The sequence below is a fragment of the Lissotriton helveticus genome, chromosome 4_1 (genome assembly GCF_964261635.1).
Source record: "Lissotriton helveticus chromosome 4_1, aLisHel1.1, whole genome shotgun sequence".
NCBI lineage: Eukaryota > Metazoa > Chordata > Amphibia > Caudata > Salamandridae > Lissotriton > Lissotriton helveticus.
Genome location: NC_136063.1, coordinates 1,734,354,655 through 1,734,381,795, shown reverse-complemented (window position 1 = coordinate 1,734,381,795; position 27,141 = coordinate 1,734,354,655). Strand labels below are relative to the sequence as shown.

Sequence of the window (27,141 nt, the reverse complement as noted above, 5' to 3'; positions counted from 1 at the left end):
GGACGCCAATATCAGATGGAGTCACATATTGGGGGCCGTGGAAAGTTTATGCTGCGACCATTAGAATTATATCCTTTTTGGATCTTAAAGTTCTAGGTGGACTAATACGGCGCCCGGGCTAACCTGTGGCATGGGTGTCCGTCATTTGTTTTCGGACCCACAGGATTCGTGCAATAGTATTTAAACGTGGAAGCGGTTCAGAACGCCTCGTACTGGAGGAACAGTAACCAGAACGTATTGGTGAACTTTGCGACAGCACACACGGTAAGAAATAATTGGTGGTGATCTAATCAGAGTGGATGCGTGATATTCATGATTGGAGGGACAGATTTGGCTTTTTAATACTCCATGTGACGGCTGTTAAATCGGAAGATGATCGTAAGCAGTATTAGGGAAACTTGGCTCTGTTGAGCGTATTATATTACTAACTTTAAACGGGTGTAGTGTTTTGGCCTAAATTCTAGCGTCATACTTAGGAGGCGCTATACCTTGAGCTCTGGATAAATAATAACAACTAAGCTCTCGCAACCACAAAACAGTGTGACAATTAAGACAAAAGTGACCATAGAAGTAACAGAAAGCAGCAGATCTCTATGTTCGTGTTCTTTATCCAAAGGGATGTTTATTTGAATCCACAATCAGCCTCAATCAGCCGACACGTGTTTCATCGTGTTGAAGTGGAGTCAACACGACTCTTCAGGGCTGGTAGAGAATTTTAGTTAAAATTCCGTCGATGGGGATTTATTTTGAGCAAGTAGATCGATATATCCTGAAAGAATGATTGACGGGTATGTCAAACTGTAATTGGCATAGACAACCCTGGTAACGGGTATGAAGTCTAAGTAATCACGAAGTTGTATCGGACTGTCAGCAATGCTGTTCGTTTATTCCAAAATGAAACTAAACACATGTGTGTGTTTAGCCAAAACCGGGAGGGGATCCGAAAGTCTGATCGGTTAGAAGTTGTGTGCACTTCTCCGTAAGTGAAAGCGTGCTGCCGCGCGGTATCCCTCCTCTGTGTGTTCCCGGTCGTTCTTGGAACACGGCGACCGGGAACACACAGAGGAGGGATACCGCGCGGCAGCACGCTTTCACTTACGGAGAAGTGCACACAACTTCTAACCGATCAGACTTTCGGATCCCCTCCCGGTTTTGGCTAAACACACACATGTGTTTAGTTTCATTTTGGAATAAACGAACAGCATTGCTGACAGTCCGATACAACTTCGTGATTACTTAGACTTCATACCCGTTACCAGGGTTGTCTATGCCAATTACAGTTTGACATACCCGTCAATCATTCTTTCAGGATATATCGATCTACTTGCTCAAAATAAATCCCCATCGACGGAATTTTAACTAAAATTCTCTACCAGCCCTGAAGAGTCGTGTTGACTCCACTTCAACACGATGAAACACGTGTCGGCTGATTGAGGCTGATTGTGGATTCAAATAAACATCCCTTTGGATAAAGAACACGAACATAGAGATCTGCTGCTTTCTGTTACTTCTATGGTCACTTTTGTCTTAATTGTCACACTGTTTTGTGGTTGCGAGAGCTTAGTTGTTATAAGTTTATGAGAATCTCTGATTGTCTTGAACGGTTTTAGGGTCTCCGTTCGCTCTGAACGCACCACGCATCTGAACTCTTCTTCTTACATTTTGTAACGTTTACTTCAGGTAGAGCACCATTATCTGAATTTTCTCTCAACCCTATTCAGCTGTCTTTCTGGATAAATAATAGGCTCAGCAGATAAATAATGTTTTTTCTCAGACGACAGACCGAGATTTTGGTTGGGTCAGTGGACGAATATTGGAAGATAAGAGCCTAAAATACGAATATCTTCGCCGACGTATCTTGTGGGTTGGCATTATCACCACTATTTAAGTAGGTTGCTGAGTGAGAGCGGATGATGAAATGGTTCTTGAGTTTCGTGAGATCACTTATGTTGGTAGCCTTTCTAATCACATTATAAGTTATTCCTTTCTTTGTGTATAGACAGATTAGGACAAGTGACATTAGAGGTGTGTGCTAATTTCTGTAGTACTCATGAAGTTGGTAACATGGGTGGTTCTTTACAAAAGTGAGTGTGTCACGGCATTGTCTTGACCGTTGCCAGAACATGGGGTATGGAGTAATGGTGATTGAGTTTCCATGTAGCAGCTATATGCACACCCAGTGTATACGCACTTCATTAACACCTCTGTACTTTCCTTTGCTATCGGAGTAGAAAACCTTCTGTTTTCCACAATTTTGAGATATTTTATAATAAGACTTTTAATTTGTTACACAGTGCTTTATACTGCCTGATGCTTACAATTAGGTCTCCACCACCAGACACAGGCACAGTGACAGGCTTTGAGCGATTTGTTTTTGTTTTACCAAATATCTGGACTTCATGACATTGGCTGCTATTTATTCTGTGTTTTTACTTAGCCTTGAAAAAGTCACTGGTTTATATTCCCACTGTGGCGACGAAACAACTGTTGGCTGGCTAAGAACTTATACAAATAAAAAAAGAAAAAGAGAAAAAAGGATAAAAGAAGCGAAGAACCTCATTACTATGTTTGTTTTGTGATTAAGTGGACTTACATATTCTACTACTGTCATTTTTTTAATAAGAGAAACGTGTGCTGGGGATTGCAATTTCGTGTATTTGTAGCTCAGGCCACAAGTCTTGGAGAGGCTGGTGGTTCTCTCTACCCTACAGCACCGTTGAAGCAATACAGTGTCTTCTTATTTTAGATATTCTGTGATATAACCCTTGTAGCACCAGTATCCCTAACATTATACCACCGACCATCCGTTGACCTCTGCCAGCTCCATCAGACAAGATCAAAGTCGAGCTGCGGTGGCTTCCTCATCCTGTAAGAGGGTAATGATGAGCTGAGTGCCATCGGCATAAGATACAATATTAAAACCATGACCCTCGGTAACATCTGCTAGGGGGGTGCATGTAAAGGTTGAACATGGTAGGGCTCAAAGCAGAGCCCTGTGGCACCCCCTGCTGCAGTGGAAAGCCCTTCAAAGTGAAAGGTTTTGAGACCACCTGGAAGCTGAGGTACTAGAGGAAGGAGGACCGCCAACAGAGAGCTGGCCCAGTTATCCCACAGTTCTGCAACAGTTCTAGGCTAAGGCCATGAGACACAGTATCAAATGCCACACATTAAGTCTAACATAATTTGTACAGCAGTACTGTTACTATACACAATCAATCTGAAAGATTCAGAAGCCCATAACAGCGCTGATTCTGTTCTGTACTGCGGGCGGAAGCAGGATTGAGTCTCGTGCAATAGATTCTGAGGTTCAATGAAGTATATCAGCTGGAAATGAATCTGCTTTTCAGCTAGTTTAGAGAGAAAAGCAAGAAGAGATATGGGCCTAAAGTTTTCAGGTGTTTTTGGGTGAAAAGTGTTTTTTTTTAAAAAAAAGGCACTATCATGACATGTTTTCATCCCATGGGCACCAGACCACTAGCAAAAGACATGTTGAGATACTGTGGTGCAGTCCATCTCGCGCTCCAGCACCATAGGAGAAACCTGGTCTCCAGGTGATCCCGATTTCACCTTAGCCCATAAAGTGCGTAGCTCTTCAATAGTGAGGAGATTGAAAGCCAAAATTTAGACTCGGGTCTCTGCCACTGCACTCATTTACAGCTAGTTTGGCCCACCCCACAAGACCAACTGAGCGGGCATGCCTGTCCTATGGAAGTTCACCTGAAATGGTGGTACATACTCTTTTTTTCTGTACTGTGTAAACAAACCTTAGGGCTAAATGGTTAACTCCGCTATGTCGCGGTTTAGGAACTAGACATACTATGGAAGCCTACAGGATTATGCAAAACTGATACAAGTCAACTAATAGTTTTTGCTGTTTCTAGTTTTTTTTATGCCTTATGTGGCGCATCAGGCAAAAACATAGTCTGCCATATCTAATGTTACTGAGATAGAGCCAATATAATGTTAACTCCCTGCTTATTTAGTATTGTGCTGCTACTTATTTGCTTTTTTTTCTTGTCATTGTTGCACTTTATGACTGTGGGAATGACTTGCCACCTTGCTTGAATTTGCACAGCATTTTAACTAAAGCAGGAACCTAGACTTTAGATAATTCTGGAAGGTTGGTGAATTGAAAGTGATGTATTTTGAAATGTTTCCATCTTGCTGCTCTCTTTTTTAGTGTGTTTTTTTTTATACTTGACTGAATTTTATATTGATTGCTTTTATCATATATTTATATATTGTTTTTATCGTACTTGTACCATTTTAATTTGTTATTTTAAGGCAGCTTGCTGAAATAATGATTGAGTGATCTGTTAGCTATTGCACAGATGCCCCTTGGCTTTTTCATATTTTTATAAGTCTGATTTAGGACATACATTTCCTGTGATTTAGCTGTTTAAGTACAATGGTACCTAATAGCCATAGCGAATGGCCCCTGGACTGCCCACAAGATGGCGGCCACTCCCTGCCTTGAACCACCCTAGGAGGGAGACTTCCCTTTCTCTAGTTCGACCACTGAGCCTCGTGGGTAACCCCACCTCAGCAGTAAGATTTCACATTGAGTGTCACTACAGACTTTCGACACCGTCGAACCTCAGCAACCTTGAGAGACTATTACCTTAATTTCTTAGGAAACATTAACAGGGCCAGACCTCTACAACATGGTGATGGATTCTCACCAAGGCACTAGTGCAGGTCAGCCTTTCAGACTGGCTCCTGCAACTAGGCTCCCCAGTTGTGAGTAATGAAGGCTGCTCAGTCTGGTACAAATACAGCCCTCTGTGCTCCCTGGCTCTCCTCAACAGTGGCAGGGAGGGGCAGGCTACCGCTTAATGAGCACACTAGACACTGTAAGTACTGAGCATTAAATGTTGACATCCCTTGGTGTGAGATGGGGAGCTAACTTCATCTACGGAGGCTCTGCCGTGGGACACCTTCTGCTTGTTCTTTTGCACAACAAATTAGCCCTTATCTCACCTCAGCCCAGATCCCCCCCTTTTCCTTTAGGACCCCTTCAGATGCCATGAGCAGGTTCCTACCCCACCCTGACCATGGACGACAACCAAGGTCTAAGCTGAGGAGATGACATTGTAGCAGAAATCCTCACAACACTCTCCTTACTAGAAGCTGATGGGTCAACCCCATCAGGTAGTCATAATAAGGACAGCAACTTTATCGCAGCATTAAAAAAACAACAGGACTCGTACCAGGGAGGGGCACGACGGAGCATATCCGTTGTATAATTATGCTCTTTGACTATACAAAGGTGTCAGGAGACCCAATGGCCGCAATTTTTCTCGATGCGGAAAAAGCTTTTGACAGGGTCTCCTGGCCCTTTCTATGGTTTATCATGGAAAGGAAAGGCCTGGGGAAAAGGTTTTATTGGAGCTATTAAGTGTATGTACCAGGCTCCTGTAGCCAGGATAGCCTTGATGTTGGCCACATCTGATGTAATAAAGATTGCACGGGGCACACGGCAAGGTTGCCCCTGCTCACCATTATTATTAGCATTATATATAGACCCTTAAATTTGTAAAATTATTAAGAACAATAGGATACAGGCCATTCAATGCATTGGTGGGGATACAAAGCTGTTAGCCTACGCTGATGATCTTGCTATAATTACAGCTAATCCATCGGAAACTATTAAGGAGGTAGAAAAGGAGGCTCTCAACTTTGGTAAAATATCAGGCTATTTTCTTAATAGGAACAAGTCACTGATTGTGAAGAATTTCAGAGCAGACATGAATGATACTCGTTTAGTGGGAAATGCTAGATATCTTGGGGTGGAGATCTCTGCTAACATGGATGAAGTTGTACAAAGCAATCTGGAGCCTCTGCTCCATACGTCTAAAACTGACTTTGATAGAATGAACTGTCCCTATCTCACACTCTTGGGAAGATGTAATGTTTTAAAGATGTTGTTTTTGCCTAAAATTCTATCTTTTTTTTAGATCTATCCCTGTGAAAATTAATAAGGGCTGGTTCTCCGCGTTTAATCAATTAATTTCAAAATTCTTGTGGGCAGGGAAACGGCCCCGTAGAGCGTTAAAGTATATGACTCTATCTAAAGACAGGGTTGTGTGGACCGTCCCTGATCTTCAGATCTATTATTGGGCCATAGCTTTACAGCATATGACAGAATTACTTGGAAAAGAGAGTGTAGCAACAGAGGAAGCATGCTACAGTTCAATATAAAGGTTCGTTTTAGGGGACAACGTCCAGGGGTGTTTGATGCGACATATTGACTTTGCGTATTTCAAAAGAGTAAGATTTAAGGTTTTTCTGGGAGCATTCAAAATTTGGACTGCAGTAAGGAAAAAAATTGAAAATGAATAGGATACATAGACATACCCCTTTAGGTGATAACGATTTACTACCGGAAATTTTTCACAATGGGTATATGAAAATATGGATAGACAAGGTCATCAGATATATTAGTGATCTTATGGTAGATGACACAATTTACTTGTTTGATATAATCAAGAAGAAATTTGGGGTCGGAAACAATAATTTCTTTAAGTTTTTACAAGTCAGGGACTTTCTATCTAGAAAAACAATCAGGGGACATAAAGTTCCTTTACTGGAGGCAGCTCTTGGGGCTCCAGCATCAATCTCTAAATTATATGAATTACTTAGCAACTTAAAGGAGGATGATCTTGTGAAACATACTGATCACTGACAGGAACAGCTACAAGCAGGGGTAGGGGAATGTGAGGATTCTCTGTTACTAAGTCAGACCGCCTTCTTCTCGGCTAGTTTACAAGTGCAATGTTTTAAAACTTGGATGAATCTATACATTACCCCAGCACGGATCTTTAAATGGGGAGGCTCTATGTGGGATTCACTGTCCACGCTGCAGCTGTCATGCTGCAGATAGCGTCCATATGTTTGCAACTTGCCCCAAATTGGCAAGTTTGGTTGGAGAAGTGAGCAACTATCTGAAACATATGTTGGGATTTGAGGTGGACCTTACGCCGCAAGTTATTGTGCTGGGAGTAAGCAAGCAAGCCTTGACAGTCCCAAATCGGGTTATGCTCTTCGCGGCAATGGCGGTGCTGAGGTTATGTTTGGCTACCGTCTGGCTAGATACGGAACCCCCTTCAGTATATTGCTGACTGGGGAAATTGCTATCCATTTCTCGCTGGGAGAAAGCGATTTATGTACCATCTGGCTCTAAATCCAAGAAAAGGGGGCTTGAAATTTGGGCTCCAATAACTAATTGGGTCATCAAGCCCACAGCCTGATAATATTAATGCATGGAAGTTAGATTGTAGAGGAAACACTAAAGCAAAGAGGTCAATTGCTTAGTTCTTATCATGATTTGATTTTGATTGTAATTTAACTAGAATAATTCCAGGTGTAACCCAAATGAGCTCTCTTTGGTTTCACTGGAAGGGGTGGGGGGAGTTGGATAGGGTAGGTTGGGAGTGGGGGGTGTAGTAAGAAGGGAGGGCTAAAAGATAAATTACAGGCATTCTGATCATATGTTTTGAAATGTCTATTGTATAACTGTTTTTTCAACTTAAATTTAATGTAATTGTTGGATGTCAATAAAGACTAATACATTTTTTTTTAAAACAACAGGACAAAATAGCGCTCCAGGGCCAAATAATGACCAAATACCTTAGGCCAAAATCTCACCTAATGGCCTTCTAGTTACCAATGGCCCACACATCTTTTTGGAGGATGCGATCTTCAGACGGTAATGGTCCCAAAGTGCCTGCAAGTGCACCAGGGACCGGTTGATCTGGATTATTAATATTGCTAAACGCTTGTTAGAGGCCTTAATAATTAGGATCAACATTGGAGAAAATGCATTCAAAACAGGAATTCAAATCACAACCTATAAATCTAAACTGGCAGAGATTAATATGGAAATAAGTGAACATATAGACTTTATTATGCAACAAAAAAGAAAAAAATTGCAAAATGACAAAGAACTTTGACAAGAAAAAGCTATATACCTACATTACAGAAGACTTTGTAACAACAGGATGGGATTCCTCCTCAGATGATGTTAGCCACTAACGCAACAAGAATGCCTAATTCAGTGATGCTTCCAGTACAAATAGCTGGGGTAGCAATGACAGGAGATGGGGTCCACTTCCCCCTACTTCGTTTGGTTACAATATGACCTCATACCAGGGACCCACACCAATGTGGCCGCCACATTACCCAGTGTTCTTGCAAGGCCCACACAACCCCTTCCAGCAACTCTACAACTAGCCTTTTTGAGACAGAGTTGGGGTAGAGACAGAGAAAGAAGAGAGGGCCTGAAAAGAGTCCAGTAGCAGCAATCAGAACCTCAATTTCAAATGAGGAGCCAGACCAAAAAAAAGCAGAAATCTCATTCCTTAGGAAGAGCTTGTCCTTCATAAAAGTTTGGGTCTCGTGCCTACACTATGGGAAGACAAATTCCAACTCAATTGTGTACTCCCGAATTTTTTCAGAAAGATCAGACTTGGAGCGTTCTTTCCAGACAAACCAACACCAACTGATCCTGACTCCTGATTATGGAACCCATCCAAGTTCACTCCCTCTGCAGGGATGATTCCACATGAAATTTTCACCTTGAGCAAGCCATCCTCAAGGACGTAGGGAAATCTATTACTAGGTCTTCCTGCCAGAAATGTCACATCAGGAACTAGCGGCAGTTAAATCACTGGACAACAACACCACCATTACAATCAAACAAGCTGTCAGTTGTCATAATGTCCACTACAGATTCAGCAAAGAATGCCTAGGCCAATAAGCTGATCATAAGCTGATCATAAGCTGATCATAGTTACTATATTCCAATCAACCAGAATGGCACCATGCAGTACCCACATAATCTCCATAGTTTCCACGGCAGAAACAAAGGGCTGGATAAGTAAGAATGAGGGTGAGTTCTCGGTGAACACCCTCCCTAATATCCCGTAATTTTATATCCTCCCTAAAGTACACACGGAGGTGAACCCCCTCTTCAGGCAGACCCTGTGTCGGGAATTCGTATCTTGCAGGAACCTTTGTCAACATTTTGTGACTGTGTCCTCCAGCGCTAGTCATGACGACACCCTCTTTTCTAAAAGACACAAGGGATTTGTTGAATCTTACTGAAGAATCGAATAACATGACTAATATTGATTTCCTGGCGACCCTCGACGTGGAGGGTCTCTACACCAACATCCCCCAGGATGCCAACATGGAGGTGATTGAGAGCATTCTCATGTCAAGGACTGGTTCTTATCTATCCTATTCAATTTCATCATTGAATGCGCTACTTTGGTACTCAAGAAAAATGTTTTTCAGTTTATTGACCAACTATACCACCAAACCCAGGCTATTTCCATGGGAAGTACCTTTATACCCAGCTTAGCATGCCTATACATTGCCAACTTCGAAAAGGATAACTTTTTCAGTGACAAAACCCCTCTACAACCAACTTACTCCTCTGGCGTCATTACATCGATGATATACTGATCTTCTGGCAGGGAGATATGGAGACTTGTCATTTTTTTGTGACTGGATTAACACTCTCAACCTCTTCCTGAAATTTACCAAAAATATATCTGCTAAGGGTCTCCCTTTCTTTTTTTTCTTTTTTTTTAAGAACCTTTATTGTGTCAGCATAGAAATACAACCACAGGCCTACAACCAATCCGGCCGGCCGCTACGCAAAGCAGGAAAAAGGGCAATATAACATACAAGATACAGTGGTCCGGGGGTCGGAGGCTGATTAACATCCAGGATATGTCATACATTGAAATTACCACGCAATAACAAGGATCAAAGACGGTTCATTTTACAATAACAAAAAATAAAATAGAATCAATGTCGCACAATCATACACATCCCCAGCACAGCTAATTAAAAGCAAGAAATTACGCCAGCGATATACATAGATTGAGAAAGACGGGGAAGGGGCAGCAGGGTAAGGAGAGACGCAATAAGCACTAAGCAATCGCGGCGAACTAGTCCCACCCCTCAAGGCAAAACACACTATGGGAGACATGAGGACGACGACATCGAAAAAGAAAAGGGCAAAGGGCCATTGAGACAAAAAAGGAAAACAAAACAACACACCCATCCCCCAACCCCCAACCCTGCACCCCTGCAGAAGGTTACGGCCTACCCCCCCCCCCAGCAGCGTGCCTGTCGCCCTAAATAAGAGACCCGAAATACAGAGAAGAAAAAGAAAGAGAAAATATGCGGGAGGAGGGCCCTCAAACTAGTGTCCCGGCCCCTCCCACCTCCGCATGCAAAAAACGTCTAAACAGCATCGGTTGAAAAATACAAACAACAGCAGTCACGTATAACGCAAGCAATTACAGCTCCCCGAAGCGCCCCTTAAATCACCATAAACCATCTATGAGTCCCTCCATGTCCCAAACAAAGTCACCCCTGGCCTCTTCTGTCGATATTACTAACATTGAACCAGTCCTCAGGCAGGATACAAAGTAGCACAAAAAGTCCAAGTGCACCGGGAGGACCTGGCAGTGCCGTCGTTCCAGAGGGCACAAGCCACCGGAGTCTCGTCAATGATGCACGGCGGGAGATGGACCACGACAATATCAACATCGCCAACAGTCTCAAGTCAGAATACAGTCCCGCCATCCTAGAAAAAGGAATCACACGAAGCTGGAAGCGCTGAAACCACGCCGGGGCCGTCCAAACCAGGGACCGACGCCGTTCCCCCACTCGCAAGTTAGAGATAGGCCCCAAGGAGACAATCACATATGTAACCGGTGTAGCCACAGCCAGCTCATGAACCAAAACTATCCTCGTCTCCACGAGTGCAGATTCATCCGGGGAACACATCAATGTATCAAAGGCAGACATAGCGGCGCCTCCAGGGGAGCGATCCGTGCCATCACAAAATGGCGGAACAACAATGGCGGCCATCCTTTTCCCCAAGTCTCGGGCCTCCCGGAGCAGGGTAGTCTGCAGAGTTGTTAATGCAGCCAGGACATCTCTGGGAGTGGGTGTTTTCTCATGTTGCCAAACCCCGGGATTCTCTCGTGCACTGGCTTCCCTGCCCGGGTGAGGGGCACGCAGGAGGGCATTATCCGCCATCTCAGCCGTTTCGGTTTCTCTGCCCTCCACCTCACCACGGGAACGGGCCCGACACCCGGACACTGCAGGATTCACAGCGGGATCTCAATAGTCGGGGCAGGCGACAGAAAGGAGAGGCACCAAAAGGCTAAACCAGCCCCTGTAGCTCCTCGGGAGCCACCCACAGGCTCCCGGGGTGGGCCATGAACATGACCGGGTATCTCACCGAAGGGGAGCTGGACATCACGAATTTCTCTCCGGCCCAGCTATATCACACCTTCCGCTGGGCAACCCACTATGGGGAGTGGGTTGATCTCATCTCTTTCGGCTCGCGGATCTGAGGCTCTCTCCGACTGGCTTCCCAGCGTAACCAGAGGCCGTTGGCTGTTCGTTTCCGGCCGGGCACTCTCCTCACTCGAGATCCCGGTCTCGACACCTCGAGGGCCGCCAAACAGTCGGGGACAGTTCTTTGGGTCTACTGCACGGAGGAACCTCAGAAGCAGACGGTAAGTGAATGCGTCCCTTCACCTACTTAAATTAGCAGACGCTGCTCAGGATAAGCACCAGGATATACGAACGGGGTGGGAGGGTGCACGGAGCCGAGCGTTTATGCAACCATCCCGATCGCCATCTGGGCTCCTCCCCCCCGGTCTCCCTTTCTTTGACTTTTGCATCACCATTACCAAAAGGAAACTGTGGACCACTACTTCTGATTACAAGAAGTAATCAGACTGTAACAGCCTATATGACAGTCATCACCCCAAATTTTTGATGGACAATCTTCCCCATGGTCAGTTCCTGTGTTAATATGGAAATCAATGTGTTGAACAATAAAAATTAAATCTCGTCCTTAATAATAGAATCACCCGTTCTGAACTCCACATCAACCTTGATTCGCACATATGCAGTCAAGCAGGCCCTGAGACCTAGGCAATTGATAGGCCACAAGTGGGATGGTCCATAGCTGGCAGGCAAATACTCGGGCAGGAAACCCTTATTCAATCCCAGAGATAGGTGCAGCGACATTACAATGGTCATGGTAGATTGCCCCAATAAAGCACACATGGCCAGAAGAGGCAAGTGTGCTCCTAAAAACACCACAAAAATTCAGTCGCCACATGAGTTAGGAACACATGGCCAATCAGGAACTAGCACACTTAGTGATCACATGCTCCCCCTACCTGAATATCTAGACACGTTATCCACTGGCCACACTGTGTCCACGCGTGTTCGAGACCCACCTGTAGTAACCATTAGAACTTTAATTTAGGACTCAAAAGGCAGCAACCAACATTCCTTCCCAAATATGGTACGCTGGAAACTTTTATAACCTGTTGTGTTCTGTATAAAAGAAGGACATATACCGATTGGAAATTGAGATAGTCCTCAGACCTTGTGCCTGTAACTGGTCTCCAGGCCATAATGTTTAATTAAACAAACTGTTCCTGTTTTAGGAAACAACATTAAATCTCCTGTTTGTTAAAGGATTTCGAACTCCAGCAACACCTGTGACTGCATCGCACCTGCAGCACAATGGCAGACTATTTCCATCGGATGGAACAATCGATTTCCAACCTGAAAGCATGCCTTTACCCACCACACTCCATTAACCTGGCACAGAAGAGGGACAGAAATAACAACAGGGCCGCGCTATTGGAACCCCACACAGGAGAATGCCATCACCAGTGTCACCACTTTCACACCAAATTCAAACAGGATTCAAAAGATAATACGTAACCACTGGTCCATCTTGCACACAGGCACATTTGAACTCTCGACACCGAGATCCCTCAATCTCAATCGAGACGCAAAAAATGAAATGAAAATTCTACAGGATAGATTAATCAATACAGAGAAGGATTTGATGAGGGCAGTACAAGAGGGGCACAACATAGAAGAAGCATTAGTCAAGGTAGCTATAGCAAAAAATAAAGTGGCAGATATCTTTACTAAAAAAGCAATTGAGAAGGCTATGGTAAATAAAGAACGCATATACGAACTTAGTGAAAAAGTAGGACATCACTTGGCGGTACGAACCAGACAAGAAACTATGGCTAACACGATTAAAGAAATTAATGTCCCCAAAAAAGGTCTTACGCAAAATCAATTAGAAATAAGAAATGCATTTCAAGATTATTATCAGGACTTATACACAGAAACCGATAAAAATCAAGATAAAATTGAACGGTATCTAGAACATTCTAATAACCCACTATTATCTATGGAAGACCAAGAAAATTTGGCGCAAAGCCCAGAATGGCTCGAAATTTTATTATCAATCAATAACCTACCCGAGGGGAAAGCTGCAGGGCTGGACGGGATCCCTGTCGAATTTTATGCCAAATTCTATAAACCACTGAAGGAAATCTTCATAACTCTAATGAGGCATATTTTTAAAGGGGGGCAACCACCAGGGTCATGGGCCAGGGCTAAAATTGTAGTCTTCTCGAAAAAAAATAAAGACCCTGCACAATTGGGATCTTATCGCCCCATCACATTAATTAACTGCGACTCGAAAATATATTCGAAATTACTGGCAACAAGATTGGCGCAACATATACATAAAATCACCTCCCCACGACAACACGGCTTCATTCCAGGCCGATCAACCATTGATCACGTCCAACGGGTCATCACTCTTTTCGACATTACAGAAGTGGCAGGAGACCCTATGGCTCTAATACTACTAGATGCCGAGAAGGCATTTGATAGGGTCTCCTGGCAATATCTGTGGACAGCAATGTCGAGGTGTGGTATCGGTAACCGTTTCATCAAAGCCACCCGTATGTTATACACAAACCCCGAAGCGGTTATCGTAATAAATGGAGAGAGGACCGGGAGCATTAAAATAACCAGAGGGACAAGACAGGGTTGCCCGTGCTCTCCCTTACTGTTTGCTATCTTCATTAATCCTTTCATTCTTCAACTAGAATCCAACGTGGAAATTTCACCGATCAAAACTATTAATGGCAACACTAAGACACTAGCCTATGCAGACGACATAGCAATAGTTACTGGAGACCCGAATACTGCAGTTAAAGCAATGGAAAAGGAAGCAGTACGATTTGGGGAGGTCTCAGGATATAAACTTAACCAAGGGAAAACTCAAATAGTCGTCAATAAAAAGATTACATATCTTGATGAACGGGTAGCCACCAACGCCATATATCTAGGAGTCAATATAACATCAGACCTAGACATTCTGGTCAAAATCAACCTTGAACCCCTGATAAATCAAACATCTAAAAACCTACGGAGAATTCCTAACCTTCATCTGACTTTAGTAGGCAGATGCAATTGCATCAAAATGCTCTATCTCCCAAAATTCTTATATTTTTTCTGGACGATCTGCTTAGATATCACTACACAAATATTTAAGGATATTGATAACTTATTTTCACAGTTTATTTGGAATTACAAAAAAACCACGTAGGGCACTCAAATATATTATGCTTCCGAAAGACAGAGGTGGGCTTTCATTACCGAACTTTAAAATATATTGGTGGGCCACGATTATACAGTATAGTAAAACACTTCTGACTCCATATAGCGAAACAGTATGCGAAGGAACGATTCGACACCGCAGGGTCTAATATTAGGTAGGGAAACAAAAACACACCTCTGGCGACTAACCTACAACTGCTATTATAAAAAAGTACGGTTTAAAACTCTAAGGGGTGTATATTCAGCTTGGAACAATATTCGAAAGTTGTGTGGGATTGGGAGATTTTCTCATTATACTACGCTAGTGGAAAATATAAATTTACCAGAACTATTCAACGATATGTGCATGATAAAGTGGCAAAGGTCGGGGATTACCCAGTGTGGTAACCTTTTTTCCAACATTGGATTTAAATCATTTGACGAACTGAAAGCGGAATTTGGATTAACCCAATCAGATTTTTTCAAATTCTTACAAATTAGAGATTTCCTAATGAAGAAAGGGGGAGGCCCGGCCAATTAAAAAAAATCCACATTATGGATGCAATAATTGGTACCCATACAATAAGAATCGGAGGTATATATAATAACCTTATATCCGCTTTACCTGATGATACCACAAAATTTATATCAAAATGGCACGAAAAACTAGACGTAACGCAAGATACTTGTGAAAAATCACTTCAGGCCTCTCAATTATGGTTAATGTCGGCCAATCTCCAAGCCCAATATTACAAAACTTTTTTCCAGCTATACTACACCCCTAATAAGATCGCCAAATGGGGGACGGGCAGAGGTACAGAATGTCCTTGTTGTAAGTTGAACGAGGCAGATATTGTCCATATATTTGCAACATGTGTCACACTGGGAACAATACGGCGGGAAATCTCTATCTTTTTAACTAAAATCTTTAACACACAAATTGAAATAACAACGGTAGAATTAATTCTCGGTTTAGATGGAGATCTACGGCCAAAGGAAATGCAAGGTCTTATTTTTATTTCAGCAGCTGTATTCAGATTATGTTTGGCCTCGGCGTGGTTAGACTATAACCCTCCGGCCTTTGAGCAATGGCGGGCCAGATTTTTGGCCACATATAATCTAGAAAAGGCTATATATCAAAAAAAGGGTAGGACGAAACAAAAGATTGGGCTGGAAATCTGGGACCCACTGATAAAATGGTTACAGAATACGACCGGATAACTATATAATTTAATCTGTTTGCAATTAGATGGAGAGGAAGATAATGTATATTATGTTTACCATAATTGGACAAAAGGAAGGAAGGGAGTGGGGAAGAAGAGAAAATAACAGAATTAGATATTATGTTCTGTGCTGCTTTTTATTTTTATTTTTTTCCCTCTTTCTTATTTTTTCTGTAATTGTTGTTTTGCTTATGTATATACTTAAATTTGGGGGTAAGGGGGAGGGAGAAGCGAACAATTCACAACAGACCTAATTTGGTCTACACAGAACTTTTTTGAATTCTGTTTCTCTATGTAAAATTGTGGAGGGGATAAAACGTTAAAAAAAATGCTTCAATAAAGATCTTTTAAAAAAAAAATGAACTCGCGACACCATGTTTAACTTTTAAATGCACTAGTAACATCAAAGACATGAATGTACCCACTGGACCACTGAGGACCCCAAGATCCACATAACGTTCCCTTTGGGATATGCCCCCGTCACTGGACATTATTCCTGTGGTTCATGTGGCATCTGTGATCTAACTGTACCTATACAGGAAATACTAATTGATGATACACACAGGTGGCTAATTAAAAAAACACACTAATTGAAGCACTAAAAACTGCATATACATGATCCCATGACCATGCGCAAAAAGATACATTGGCATGACGGAGTTGGATCTGATGTAAATAAAAAAGTAGAACAAAAATGAGCACACAATTTTTGAGCCATAATCATAGCCCTGATGATGTACATTGGACTATCTTAAAGTCCCACCGGACATGAACAGACATTGTTCTGTAGAGAACAACATTAGATTGGTGTGAGATGGAGAGCTAACTTCTCCATCGAGCTACATGGATGTCCCCTGTCAATCTATGATACACATGACTGTTGCAGAACTGTATTCAGAGCTGTGCGGCTGATAATCGTCCTGCCACCTGTCCACATCCCAGGCTGAAACACCATGACCTTTGATATCACTTGTGCACTACTGCAAGCAACTGCATTACTTCTTTCCATAATTAACCACATAGTAGGCGCCCAGTTATAATTTTCTGGGATTTTCCTGCTTTTGACAATACGAGCTACCCCGACTAAGGCTTTCTATTACTTTCTTGCCACAGTCACATACTGAGTATTATGTGTATTCCTACAATACCGATTGTAGAGCGCAGCAGACATCCTGATCCTCTCACCAGTGTCATTGTCATTTTATGTGATAGCCACTATACAGATGCCCCTTGGCCTTTCCATATTTTTATAAGTCTAATTTACAAACAGCTTTCCTGTGAATTAGCCGTTTAAGCACAAACTATGGCACATTGGCACCTAGTAGCCATAGAATATGGACGCCCGGACTTCCCACAAGATGGCAGCCAATCCCTGCCTTAAACCAGGCTAGGAAGGACACTTCCCTCTCACTAGTTCACGGGTGACCTTGCCCTCAACAATAAGCTTCCACACTGAGTGCCATTGCACACTGTTGGCACTGATGAACCTCCCCAACCTTGAGCGACTATTGCCTCGCTTTCCGAGGTAACATAAACAGGACCAGACCACCACAAAATGGTGACGGATTCTCACCATGACACTAGTGCAGATCAGCCTTCCACACTTGCTCAGGCTCCTGCTGTGAGTAATGAAGGCTGCTCAGTCCGAGACAAATACCGCCCTCTCTTGTCCTTCACTGACCTCCAGGGTGGCAGAGAGGGGTAGGTTGCCACTTAACAATCGCCCTGGACACCGTAAGTACTGTGCCTTGCTTTGTTGTTTTTTTCCCTTTGCTTTGTTTTGTTGTTTTCCCACTTGCTCAGCCAGCTGTGCTAAAAGAGGTCTTAATTTGTGCCTCTCCGTCAGTTTTTATTCAGCAGCTACAGGGGACTCTTCCAGTAATTTACGGATTATGGGTAAGCTCCATCAATATTGCGACACCATGGTCATTTTAACCTGATCAAGTTTGGATTACTTTTATGTAATTTGTAAGAGATGTAATGCGTCACTTTACTAGTGTTGCACCTACTTGTGTGTGTGTGTCTATGTCTATTTTTCTTGTCATGTTGCACTTTCAACAACAGGCATGATTTCGGCTTTGGTATACATTGAATTATGAGAGCCTAATGCATTATAATTTCTTGACATGGGTATGGCAGTCAATGTACCCTAATTTGTTGTTAGTTAATTCTCTCCCCTGCCTTTTTTAGGTCTCGCCTGAGGCAGCGCGCATGCGCTGCTTTGTGAGGCTTCTAGTAAGCACTTCCAACTCAGACCACATGCTTGTGCGTGTGCTTTTATTTTTGCCCCCACGCTATTGGCCTTTGGATGCGTCCTTCTAAGAAAGACAGCATGCAATTGGCCAAAGGTGGGTGCATGTCCCGCCTTTTCTCTCCCCTGGCCTAGGGAACTCGGGAGCGAGTAGCAGCGTGGCCGGGTGGCAGCTGCATACCTCACATTCCTTTATCAGCCGCGCTTGTTATCCCAAGAGGTCTGAAACTCCGACAGGATGCCAAGCTGCGTGGGCAAGCACTTCCCTCCACACACTTCTTCGGCTGGTACGTGCTGGCAGCTTACAACATACTACGAACAGCACACCTGCGAAGTTTTCTGATATACAGATGCCTCTGAGAGGCCGGCGGGGTTGGAGAGGAGTCAGTTACACACCACAGCCAGTCCGCCTGTCCTGGGCCCCACTTTCCAACATCTGAGAACTCCGATCAAAGAAGCTTGAATGCAGCATTAACTCTAGCTCCCTCTTCCGCTGACACACGTGCTATGGGTCGACATTTTCTTCAATAGAAAAGTGGAAAACTCGTTCACTTTTGTAACCGAAGTGCTGCTACGCCTTGAAAAACCCTGGCGTCGGCGGCGCATTATTTATATCTTATAGCTCTCCATGACAAATGAATGGAACAGCAGGCAAGAGTATTAGAAGGAAATGAAACAGGGAGCGGCGCAAGGAATGACTCGCCAGTCAGAAGCACTGTTACAAAAACTCGCTTGCGCCAAGCCTGGGAAGCCTGCTGCTGCCGCCTGCGTCTGATAGGCCGATGGAGCCGCAGGAGACAGGAAAGCAGCTTGTCGCAGTATAATCAGGGCAAGTCTGTGCAAGCCTCTCTGCGGAGTGACTCCCTCCTCCCTTCCTTGCTCCTCTTTCCGGCACTAAGCAGTCTGACCCACCTCGCCGCCTCCTTCTCCAGGCCCCACCTCCACTCTGTTCTTTTTCTCCCTCCTGCCTTCTCACTCACAGAATGGTCTTCTTACAATGCACGTCCAGTGTCTTCCTAGTCCCACCCATGTGGCCTGTCCACTTGCTGTTCAATACAAAAATGCTTTATTGGCAACATAAACCGAGCAAACATTGTTGAAGTATACATGTAAGGCACAGTACTGGAATAAAAAAAAAATACTCAAATTCAAATTGGGGTTCAAGGTGTGATAACGTGAATGGGACGATCTGTTTCGAAGGCTGCATTTTAAAATAGTTTATGGGGTTAAGGTACCTGCTGCAGAGATATTTGTGTGCCATGCAAATGTCAGGGGATAATATATGCAAGATAGCGCTGGTGGTTAATGCGCTTGCTGGTGAGTAATCACAGTTGTGCCTCATGAGGTAGCAGAGAGGGTTAATGCGTTTCCTGCAGAGCACACTGGGTAACATGCAGATCACAGACGTTTAGGTGGAAGCCTTGCCTAGGACATTTTGTGGGCATTCTGGTGAACGCTTCCCAGGGAATACATTTTGCCCATTGCTTACTATTGGCTTTGTGGTGTGTAACTCACAGTTGATTGCATTCTATTTGCTGGCTTTATTTGCTTTAAGCTGTCCAGCTTGAGTTCATCCCACCCATGGAGCATCCCTGATTTATTGTATACTTCTAAGTACTCACTTTCTGTAAACAGGCCTTTAAATCTTGTTCTTGTTATATTTTGTGTGCATGCAAAGGAAGAGGTTAAATGTCAGACGCAGTCTTCCAGTAAGCCTGGTGTTTACTTTTCTTTCTTTGACCTGAAAGTGAGATAATGTATGTGACAGTCCTGCTGAGTACCCATGCCAAAGGAGAGGCTGTAGGATGTTATGTTTTCTAGCACACAACAAACATTTTCAATGCAATAGGTCGCGCATTTTCGCGAGTTTAAGCTATTGGCATTATAAATGACAATGCCTTTTATTTATGTTTTAAAAACGAAAACAAAAACAAAAGGCATTGTCATTTGCAATGTCAATAGCTCAAATTCATGTAAATGCAAGACATATTCCATTGCAAATGCTTGGTTTTTCTTTCCCTAGGCCCATTTTTAGACATCTACATGTATACCCTACTTATAGAGGGATGTATGACGTTACTCCGCATACCGTTACAACTACCTACCATTACAACGCGACCATTACAACGCATACCATTACAACGCATAGCGCTTTGGGGCGCTGGATAGTGGTAAGTATAATTTACTATTCTAACTCCAGTCCCCGTGGACCCTAGGGAAGGTGTTGGATAGTAAATTATACTTATTCCCTATCCTAGAGCGCCCCCCAGCGCAATGCGTTGTAATGGTATGCGGAGTAAAAGTCGCGTTGTAATGGTAGTGCGGAGTGAAAGATCCGTTGTAACGGGTGTATACCCTTATAGAGGTTTACAGTTTTTACGTGATTGGGTATTTTTGCATATTTAGCGCATTCACTTTCTCAATCACTCGTAAATTAGGTTAATTGGTCCTGATGGATTGCCGGATGGATAGCAACAACTCTGGCAAGAAACATGTAGACTTATATGAACACTGCCTTATGAGCTGTTTTGGATCATTGCACCCATACTCAGCCACTTACTGTTTTTATTTGTAACAAGAGGACCTTCACATTAAAACTCCCCTAGATAGCTCTTAGTTATTTTTGATCACTTTACACCAATGTACACATAGAACACCTCCACCTACACTTCACATCGGCTGCTTAGCCCCATCCCGCAATGAGCCCCCTCAAGGAGCCCGTTGAGCACTGCAGTGCCGGCCCACCGAGGAGGAGCCCGATGATCAAGAATGACACACTTCAAGGTTTGTGAGGGCTCTTGCTTCTGAGCAATTGGATCCCTCTGATCTGCTTGCTCAGTTCCCTGCTGACCAACCGGTGTTCTTCTTTCCTCTTACCTCAAAAGGAACTGCATATGCCTCATGTTTACAGATACCTCTTGGGAGCTTGTATGTTGGACGCAAAAGTGCTCCTTGTGCCTCTCAGCATACACGTTCATTTGCAACCAGTGGTCTGTCCTGATTCAGTGCCCTGTAGAAATGCAATACTTGTTTTCTCCCCTATCTCCCTCCGTCAGTATCTCTAAAGTTGGGAAGACCGCTGGTCTGTTTGGGAAGTCAGACCAGATCTTCCCAGTAGTGCGTGCCAAATTGTAGGAACTGTCCAGCCCCATGTTTGATGGCATCTCCTCAAATGTTATGAATTGATCAGCAGGGTAAATGTCTCCCATTGTGGGGCTCCATCGCTCTCTCTATCCACCTAGCCAAAGACATTGAGTACCCGTATGCCACAGAATGGTTGCACACTCAATTGGTATGGACCTTCAAAATGGTGGCTTCTTCAATACCCTTTAAACTAATGTGTCCCACGCAGCAGTCACTTGCTTAATTGCACATGGCATGGCCAGGATTTGATGTTCCTCCTCAGTAAGTAGAATGGAAACATTCCGTCTGGAACAGCCTCTCCTAAGCACATAGTGTCTCAATTTAGGCCCCCCGAACACCACCTTGAGGCGTGCTGCAGCTGCAGGGCCATATAGCAAAGTTCAAAGTCTGCAAACCCAGTACTCCCTGTTCTTTGTCTAATTTCAGTGTGCACTCTGTTCCTTTTTTTCTGCCCAGATTAGCCGGATCAATAATTTATCGATCTCCAAGAAAACTGTCTTGCACACAGGGTACATGGAATTTTGTAACGTGTATAGGCAATGAGGCCCAACACCATTTTTTCCAGTGCCACTCTTACCACGACAGAGAGAGAGAGGGTGTCCCAGAACCTCACAGATGACTTCAATCCCATTAATCCTCTGCCCAGGTTGCATTCATACTGCAGTGCCACAGTGTGTGACACCCATATGGCCAAGCAGCAGAACTTGGTTTGTTCCCATTTAAAGCACTGGTCAGTTAGATCCTGCTGTGCAGCTTCCTTAAGGCCCACTAAAGGTAACAGTAGACTCTTGCCTATTCATACATAGGCCTGATAATGTTGCAAACTCCTCTAACTCTTGCAGCAAATGAGGGACTGATTCCCAAGGTTGGCCCTACTATACCTGAGCGTCATCTGCATATAGGGATACCACATGGGCCACCCCACCCCCCCTGCATTGCCCAAGTTTGCATTGCATTGCGCAGTTGGATCACTAAAGGTTCCATCACTATTGAAAAGAGCAGGGTGACAGAGGCACCTGTGCCTAGTTCCTTGCTCCACTTTCCAACTACTTGAGAGGATCCCTCCTGACTTTACTTTAGCAATCCGATCTCTGTAGAGCAGGCCAATCCGTTTCAGGAAACTGCATCCAAAACACATCTTCTTGCGGACGTCAAGCATGTAATTGACTTCTATTAATTTCAATGTTGAATCCTAACGTGGGGTTACTCTTCGATAAAGCCAATAGGCTTGCTTATATATTGATGTAGTTACCCCTGGACAAATCCTATAGACCTGTTTTATTTAAAATGACACTGTCTATATTGTGATGTTCTCTCTGGTATAGGTGGGGGTGTATTGTGATTTTGGGAGTCATGACCACTAGGGGCCAAACGTGATCTCAGAATGTCGCCCAAGGTATTTTCCATTTACTTAAGCTAAATATATTTGTAAATTAATGCATAGTATTTAGTGGTGTGCATGTAACAAATATTCTTTTCCATTTTCAAAGAAAAAGCCCACACCACCTCCCCTTTCCAGGCCTTGAAACCACTCTGCAGCTCTATCCTGGGATGAAGATGAAGTGCTAAAATGGAGTACTTGTCTTCCAGTAAGGAGACAACTGTGGCCTCTTACTTGCGCAGGCTTCATATCCTGCCCAAATTATAATTACATTTCTTACACCACTGCACAAACTTGCCCAGGCCCTTTGGTGCTAAGAGGGCTTAGTTAGAGCCAAGAAAGAATAGGTTGAAGGATAGAGAGAGACCCCTTCTTTTCGTGCAAGAGAAGTCTGAATTATGAACCACAGTTACAATGTTGCATTTCCTTTTAACAAACTGTTTATTGAGGGTTTTCATTACCACTGTTTGTTCATTTTTATAGTTACAACTATGCACATTTTATGCCCTACGGTACGAAGATGACTTTAATAAAATATTGAAACCTATCCTTATTGTGCCTTCTTGAGTGTGTCTATTCATGGTGAACAAGTTTGAGACCTACAAATATCAAATAACCCAGTGAAGTCTCACAGGACAGATCGTTACCTAGAAAGCACCATCCTCATGTAATGTTTAGGTGGTTCGTGGGTAACACTCCACCCGCTTTCCTGGTTCTATGTGGTAAGTTGGCTTGAGTCTATACTTCTGTGCCAAAGGGTTTAAAAAACTCTACGTACGGATGTATGTATGTATGTAGGTTGTACTGTATTGGTAACATGAGGTCTCAGGAATACAGCTGCAGCTGTCTGTTGGCGAGAACTAAAAAAGAGGAACAATTAATAAGTAAGAAGAGAGAAAAAAAACACAAATGCCTAAAGATGTCTCAAAGAGACTTCTCTTTAGCTTTCTTAGTTTTATTGCCTCTATGATGAAGTTGGCTATCTGCCACCTTACCTTTTAGAATTCCACGCTAGCATCATCAGAAAAGGTCACTTTTTCAGCAGAATGCACAAAGGCGTACCTCATGCTACATTAATCAGATTTAACAACCCAATTTACCTCTAGTCTTTACAAAAACAATTAGACCTTGTTATGTCTCATGTTGCACAGTAGACTCTAAAACAGATCCAATTATTTAGAACAAATGTTATTTGTGACAGGGGATTTCTGGGCCTCATGTAACGCAGAACAAAAATAAAGACTAAAAATCTTACAAAGTCTCTGTTATTATCAGTGGAGTAACGCAAAATGAAGCCCCCCCCCTGCCGAACGTGAAGGGGGCCCATGAGCCACCCATATCTCACAGATATTCATTGGCCTTTGTCCAAATGGATGCCCCCTGATGGGTTAGGGGACCCTTTAAAGGCTCCCCCCCCTCTCCTCCCCCCACACTCCTCCCCGTGCCACAGGGCCTCCAGAGGGTTATGCTCCTGATTATTATACCGTCTCTCCAGGGTCCCTACTACCTGAAAGAAATGTAAATGTGTGCAATTGTTTAATCTAGAATCTGGAATGTGTAATTTGATTAGAAACCTGTACTAGGTACAGCAGGCATATAACTAACAATATAACTTTTGAAAGGACTGTAAACATTTAAGCACAATGTTTTTGCACGTTTTGTGACAGGCTCTACTGTGTGAAACCTATCCTTCTGTCACAGGTTTGGATCTCCCAGCACTATAAATAAAAGTCACTAGTTCCCCAGTGAACCCACAAGGATTCAAATCAAACCACCCTGCAAACTCATAGACAGCTAAAGTGATTGTACTAGCCAAACAGGCTTTCCAATCAGAAAAATGCATTTCTCACAGATATATTTAAGTTGCATTTATTTTTTATTTAAGGTGAGTGATTTATATTTTATATGCAAGTACCTGTTCGTGAAAGGCCAACAAAATAGTTACAGAATATTTTGTTCCTTATAGCTGTGCCTGACCGATGCCCCCACCCCCATTGTACGCAGAATCACATTTTCCATACTTTTCTTTATGCACTTCAATCACTGGCCCTCAGCCTATGTGCAAAGAAATGTTCGTCTTTTTGGAAAATATATGGAAGAGCAAATAATCATGGTTTGGAATACAGTCCAAATAGCATTGTGCTGTGGATTGTAAAGGAGTAATGAAGGCATTGTGCCTGGTCACGGAACCAACAATTACAGTGGCATAGTTTACAGAGGAACACATAATATGTAATCAGAGGATAAGAAACAAGTAAGGTAATGAAGAGAGACGGCTGATGTGCATGAAAACGAATGCAAATTAGAGGTGTGTAAGAGAAGATGAAAGACAGTGAGGCAGAAGAAAGGAAGCACGGTAAGAAACGTAAAAGAGAAGTAGCAACATTTTTGAAGATATCAAACTGGTAGGAAAAAAGACAAATATTTGAAATGAAAAGTAAGTCTGTAGAATGGGACCTACTTCCATTGCTGCTCGACAGGAGCTGGCACCCAATGGCATTCTTCGATGTCTGACCACAGCAGAGGTACTGTCCATCAATCCAAAAATTCGGGTGGTACTTCTGCACTGAGCTGTTAGTGTGTCGGATCACTGCAGCAAAATACAGTAACATAGATGAAAACTACATCACTCTGATTTACCTAAGTGACCTTAGTCAAACGTCCTGTGGAAATGAATTGGATGAAGACAAGGAGCAGTTATCCTGAAAAAAGGTATATGTTGCCAATGTTTCTTATTTCAGACTTAAAAGTTAGAAATCAAATGCTAACACATGACTAGTCAGTGACTGTCTCTAGTTACTAATTCAAAGACTTTTTTTCACAACTACAGGAAAAATAAACTTGAATCTGTGAAGGAAAGAGAAGGCATTCGAATATCAACAACAAGTTGACACAACAGTTTAAGTTGAAGAGGAGTTGGTGCTTGAAATGGGAATGCCAATATTTTAAAATAATGTTAAGTACTGCAGTGGAAAATGCTTAAAATCTAGGGCCCTATTCACAAACGTAATCCGAGACAAAAACCTAACTGTATGACTTTCGGTATTCACAAAAGGTATTAAGTAGTAGTAAAGTTAGGATTCCAAACTTTACTACTACTAAATGCCTTTTGTGAATACCGAAAGTCATGAAGATTTTTCTCAGTTTAGTAGTAGTAAAGTTAGGAATCCTAACTTTACTACTACTAAATGCCTTTTATGAATACCGAAAGTTGTAAAGTTAGGGTTTTGTCTCGGATTACTTTTGTGAATCGGGCCAATAGTGTTTGCGATAGATGGTTAAAGAATATAATTGTATATACTGTGGGCACGCTCATTGCCTGCTTGTACTTACATTATTACAAGGATGTCACGCAGCACAGCAACCAAAGTTGAGGGAGAGTGAGAGAGCGGGAAGGTGCCCTATCTACTAAGATAGGGCACTCTCCAGCTCTCTCCCTAGCGCTGGGGAACAGTAAGGCGGCCTAGCGCCACACATACACCCTTGCACCATAGTGCAAAAGGTCCATGTGATGTCTAGCATAGGTTTTGTATTGGAAGAGTAGAATTTCATCACTAAATTCTGTGCCTAGACAAACTTTTAACCTTGTCCTATTTTGGTTGTATGCTATACCGTGCAGCGTACATAAAAAGCTGGAAAACTTTGTAGAAATAAAAGCATTGCTCCAAGTTAACACCAATCTCAAAGAGGTGCTACCTTTTTGGGGAAAACCCTATCCACTATTGTAAGTAGAAAGGGCTTTGCGTCAAAACCTGTGGATGGTTTCATAGAATTGCACATGTACTACTCATGGAACTCTCCCCTGATGCTAAGTAAAGCAAAGCGCTTTTAGGCAAAACACGTTCCTCCAGAAAGTAAATTTCAAATACATTTTTTTTGTTGATTTGTATCACTTTTGTGATGCAAACCCAGTGGAAAATGTTGGTAAATCGGCACTTTAATAAGAGCTGAAGATATCTGGAGGATGGCACAAACCACTGGACATAAATCAAACATATGGCTGAATTGGAGAATTTGGGGCTAGAGGGAAGGTAAGGGAACTTTCTCACCCTGCTCATCAATGTTTTAGAGTCACAGGCTAGGACAAGTCATCCTCCATAACACATATTTCCCCTTCACTGAAAGACAACAGAAGCGCTTGCTAGGTGCACATGCATCATCATGTAGACTGCACGACTTCTGTCTCCTTCCGCAGCCATTTTCAGAAGAGAAGCAGAGGAAGGCTCTCAGAGCCGCTTTCACATTGAAAAGCACCAAAAGACACTGAAGCAAAACCATACAATGCTCTTTCAACTCATGTTAGGTGAGGCCCAGGCAATCAAGACTAGGACCAGATTGTTGCTACTCTTTTTAGAGTTCACTGCTAGCTTGCTTGACAATTAACACGTTGACACTACTTGTGCTTATGTGCATAAGCATATGCTTCTCCAACCCATTCAAGTCCACTTAGCTCCTATTATAAGTGATATATTAATCCTGATGGGACCTGTAAGAGAAGTTACCAATGCATCGGGATTATGGGTCTTATTGTGAATATTGCAGCCATATCGTGCTTCACCCACTGTATGCAAGTGAAGCCTCCAAGTGAAATACTAGGCTGAAAAATGCAGGTATCAGGATGGTATGTCTGATTCTAGCACGTTATTCCCCATAAACTTGTAATCACCTTTATTTCCACC

At 43.0% G+C, this 27,141-nt stretch overlaps 1 protein-coding gene across 1 annotated transcript in view; it reads right to left on the bottom strand.

Moving 5' to 3' along the window:
- BTK (Bruton tyrosine kinase) overlaps positions 1-27,141 on the bottom strand; it is a 531,602-nt gene that overhangs the window by 214,014 nt on the left and 290,447 nt on the right. Inside the window, exon 6 of the mRNA XM_078685905.1 lies at positions 24,924-25,052. Coding sequence (XP_078542031.1) covers positions 24,924-25,052 — 129 coding nt within the window. The remainder of the gene's footprint in view (positions 1-24,923; positions 25,053-27,141) is intronic.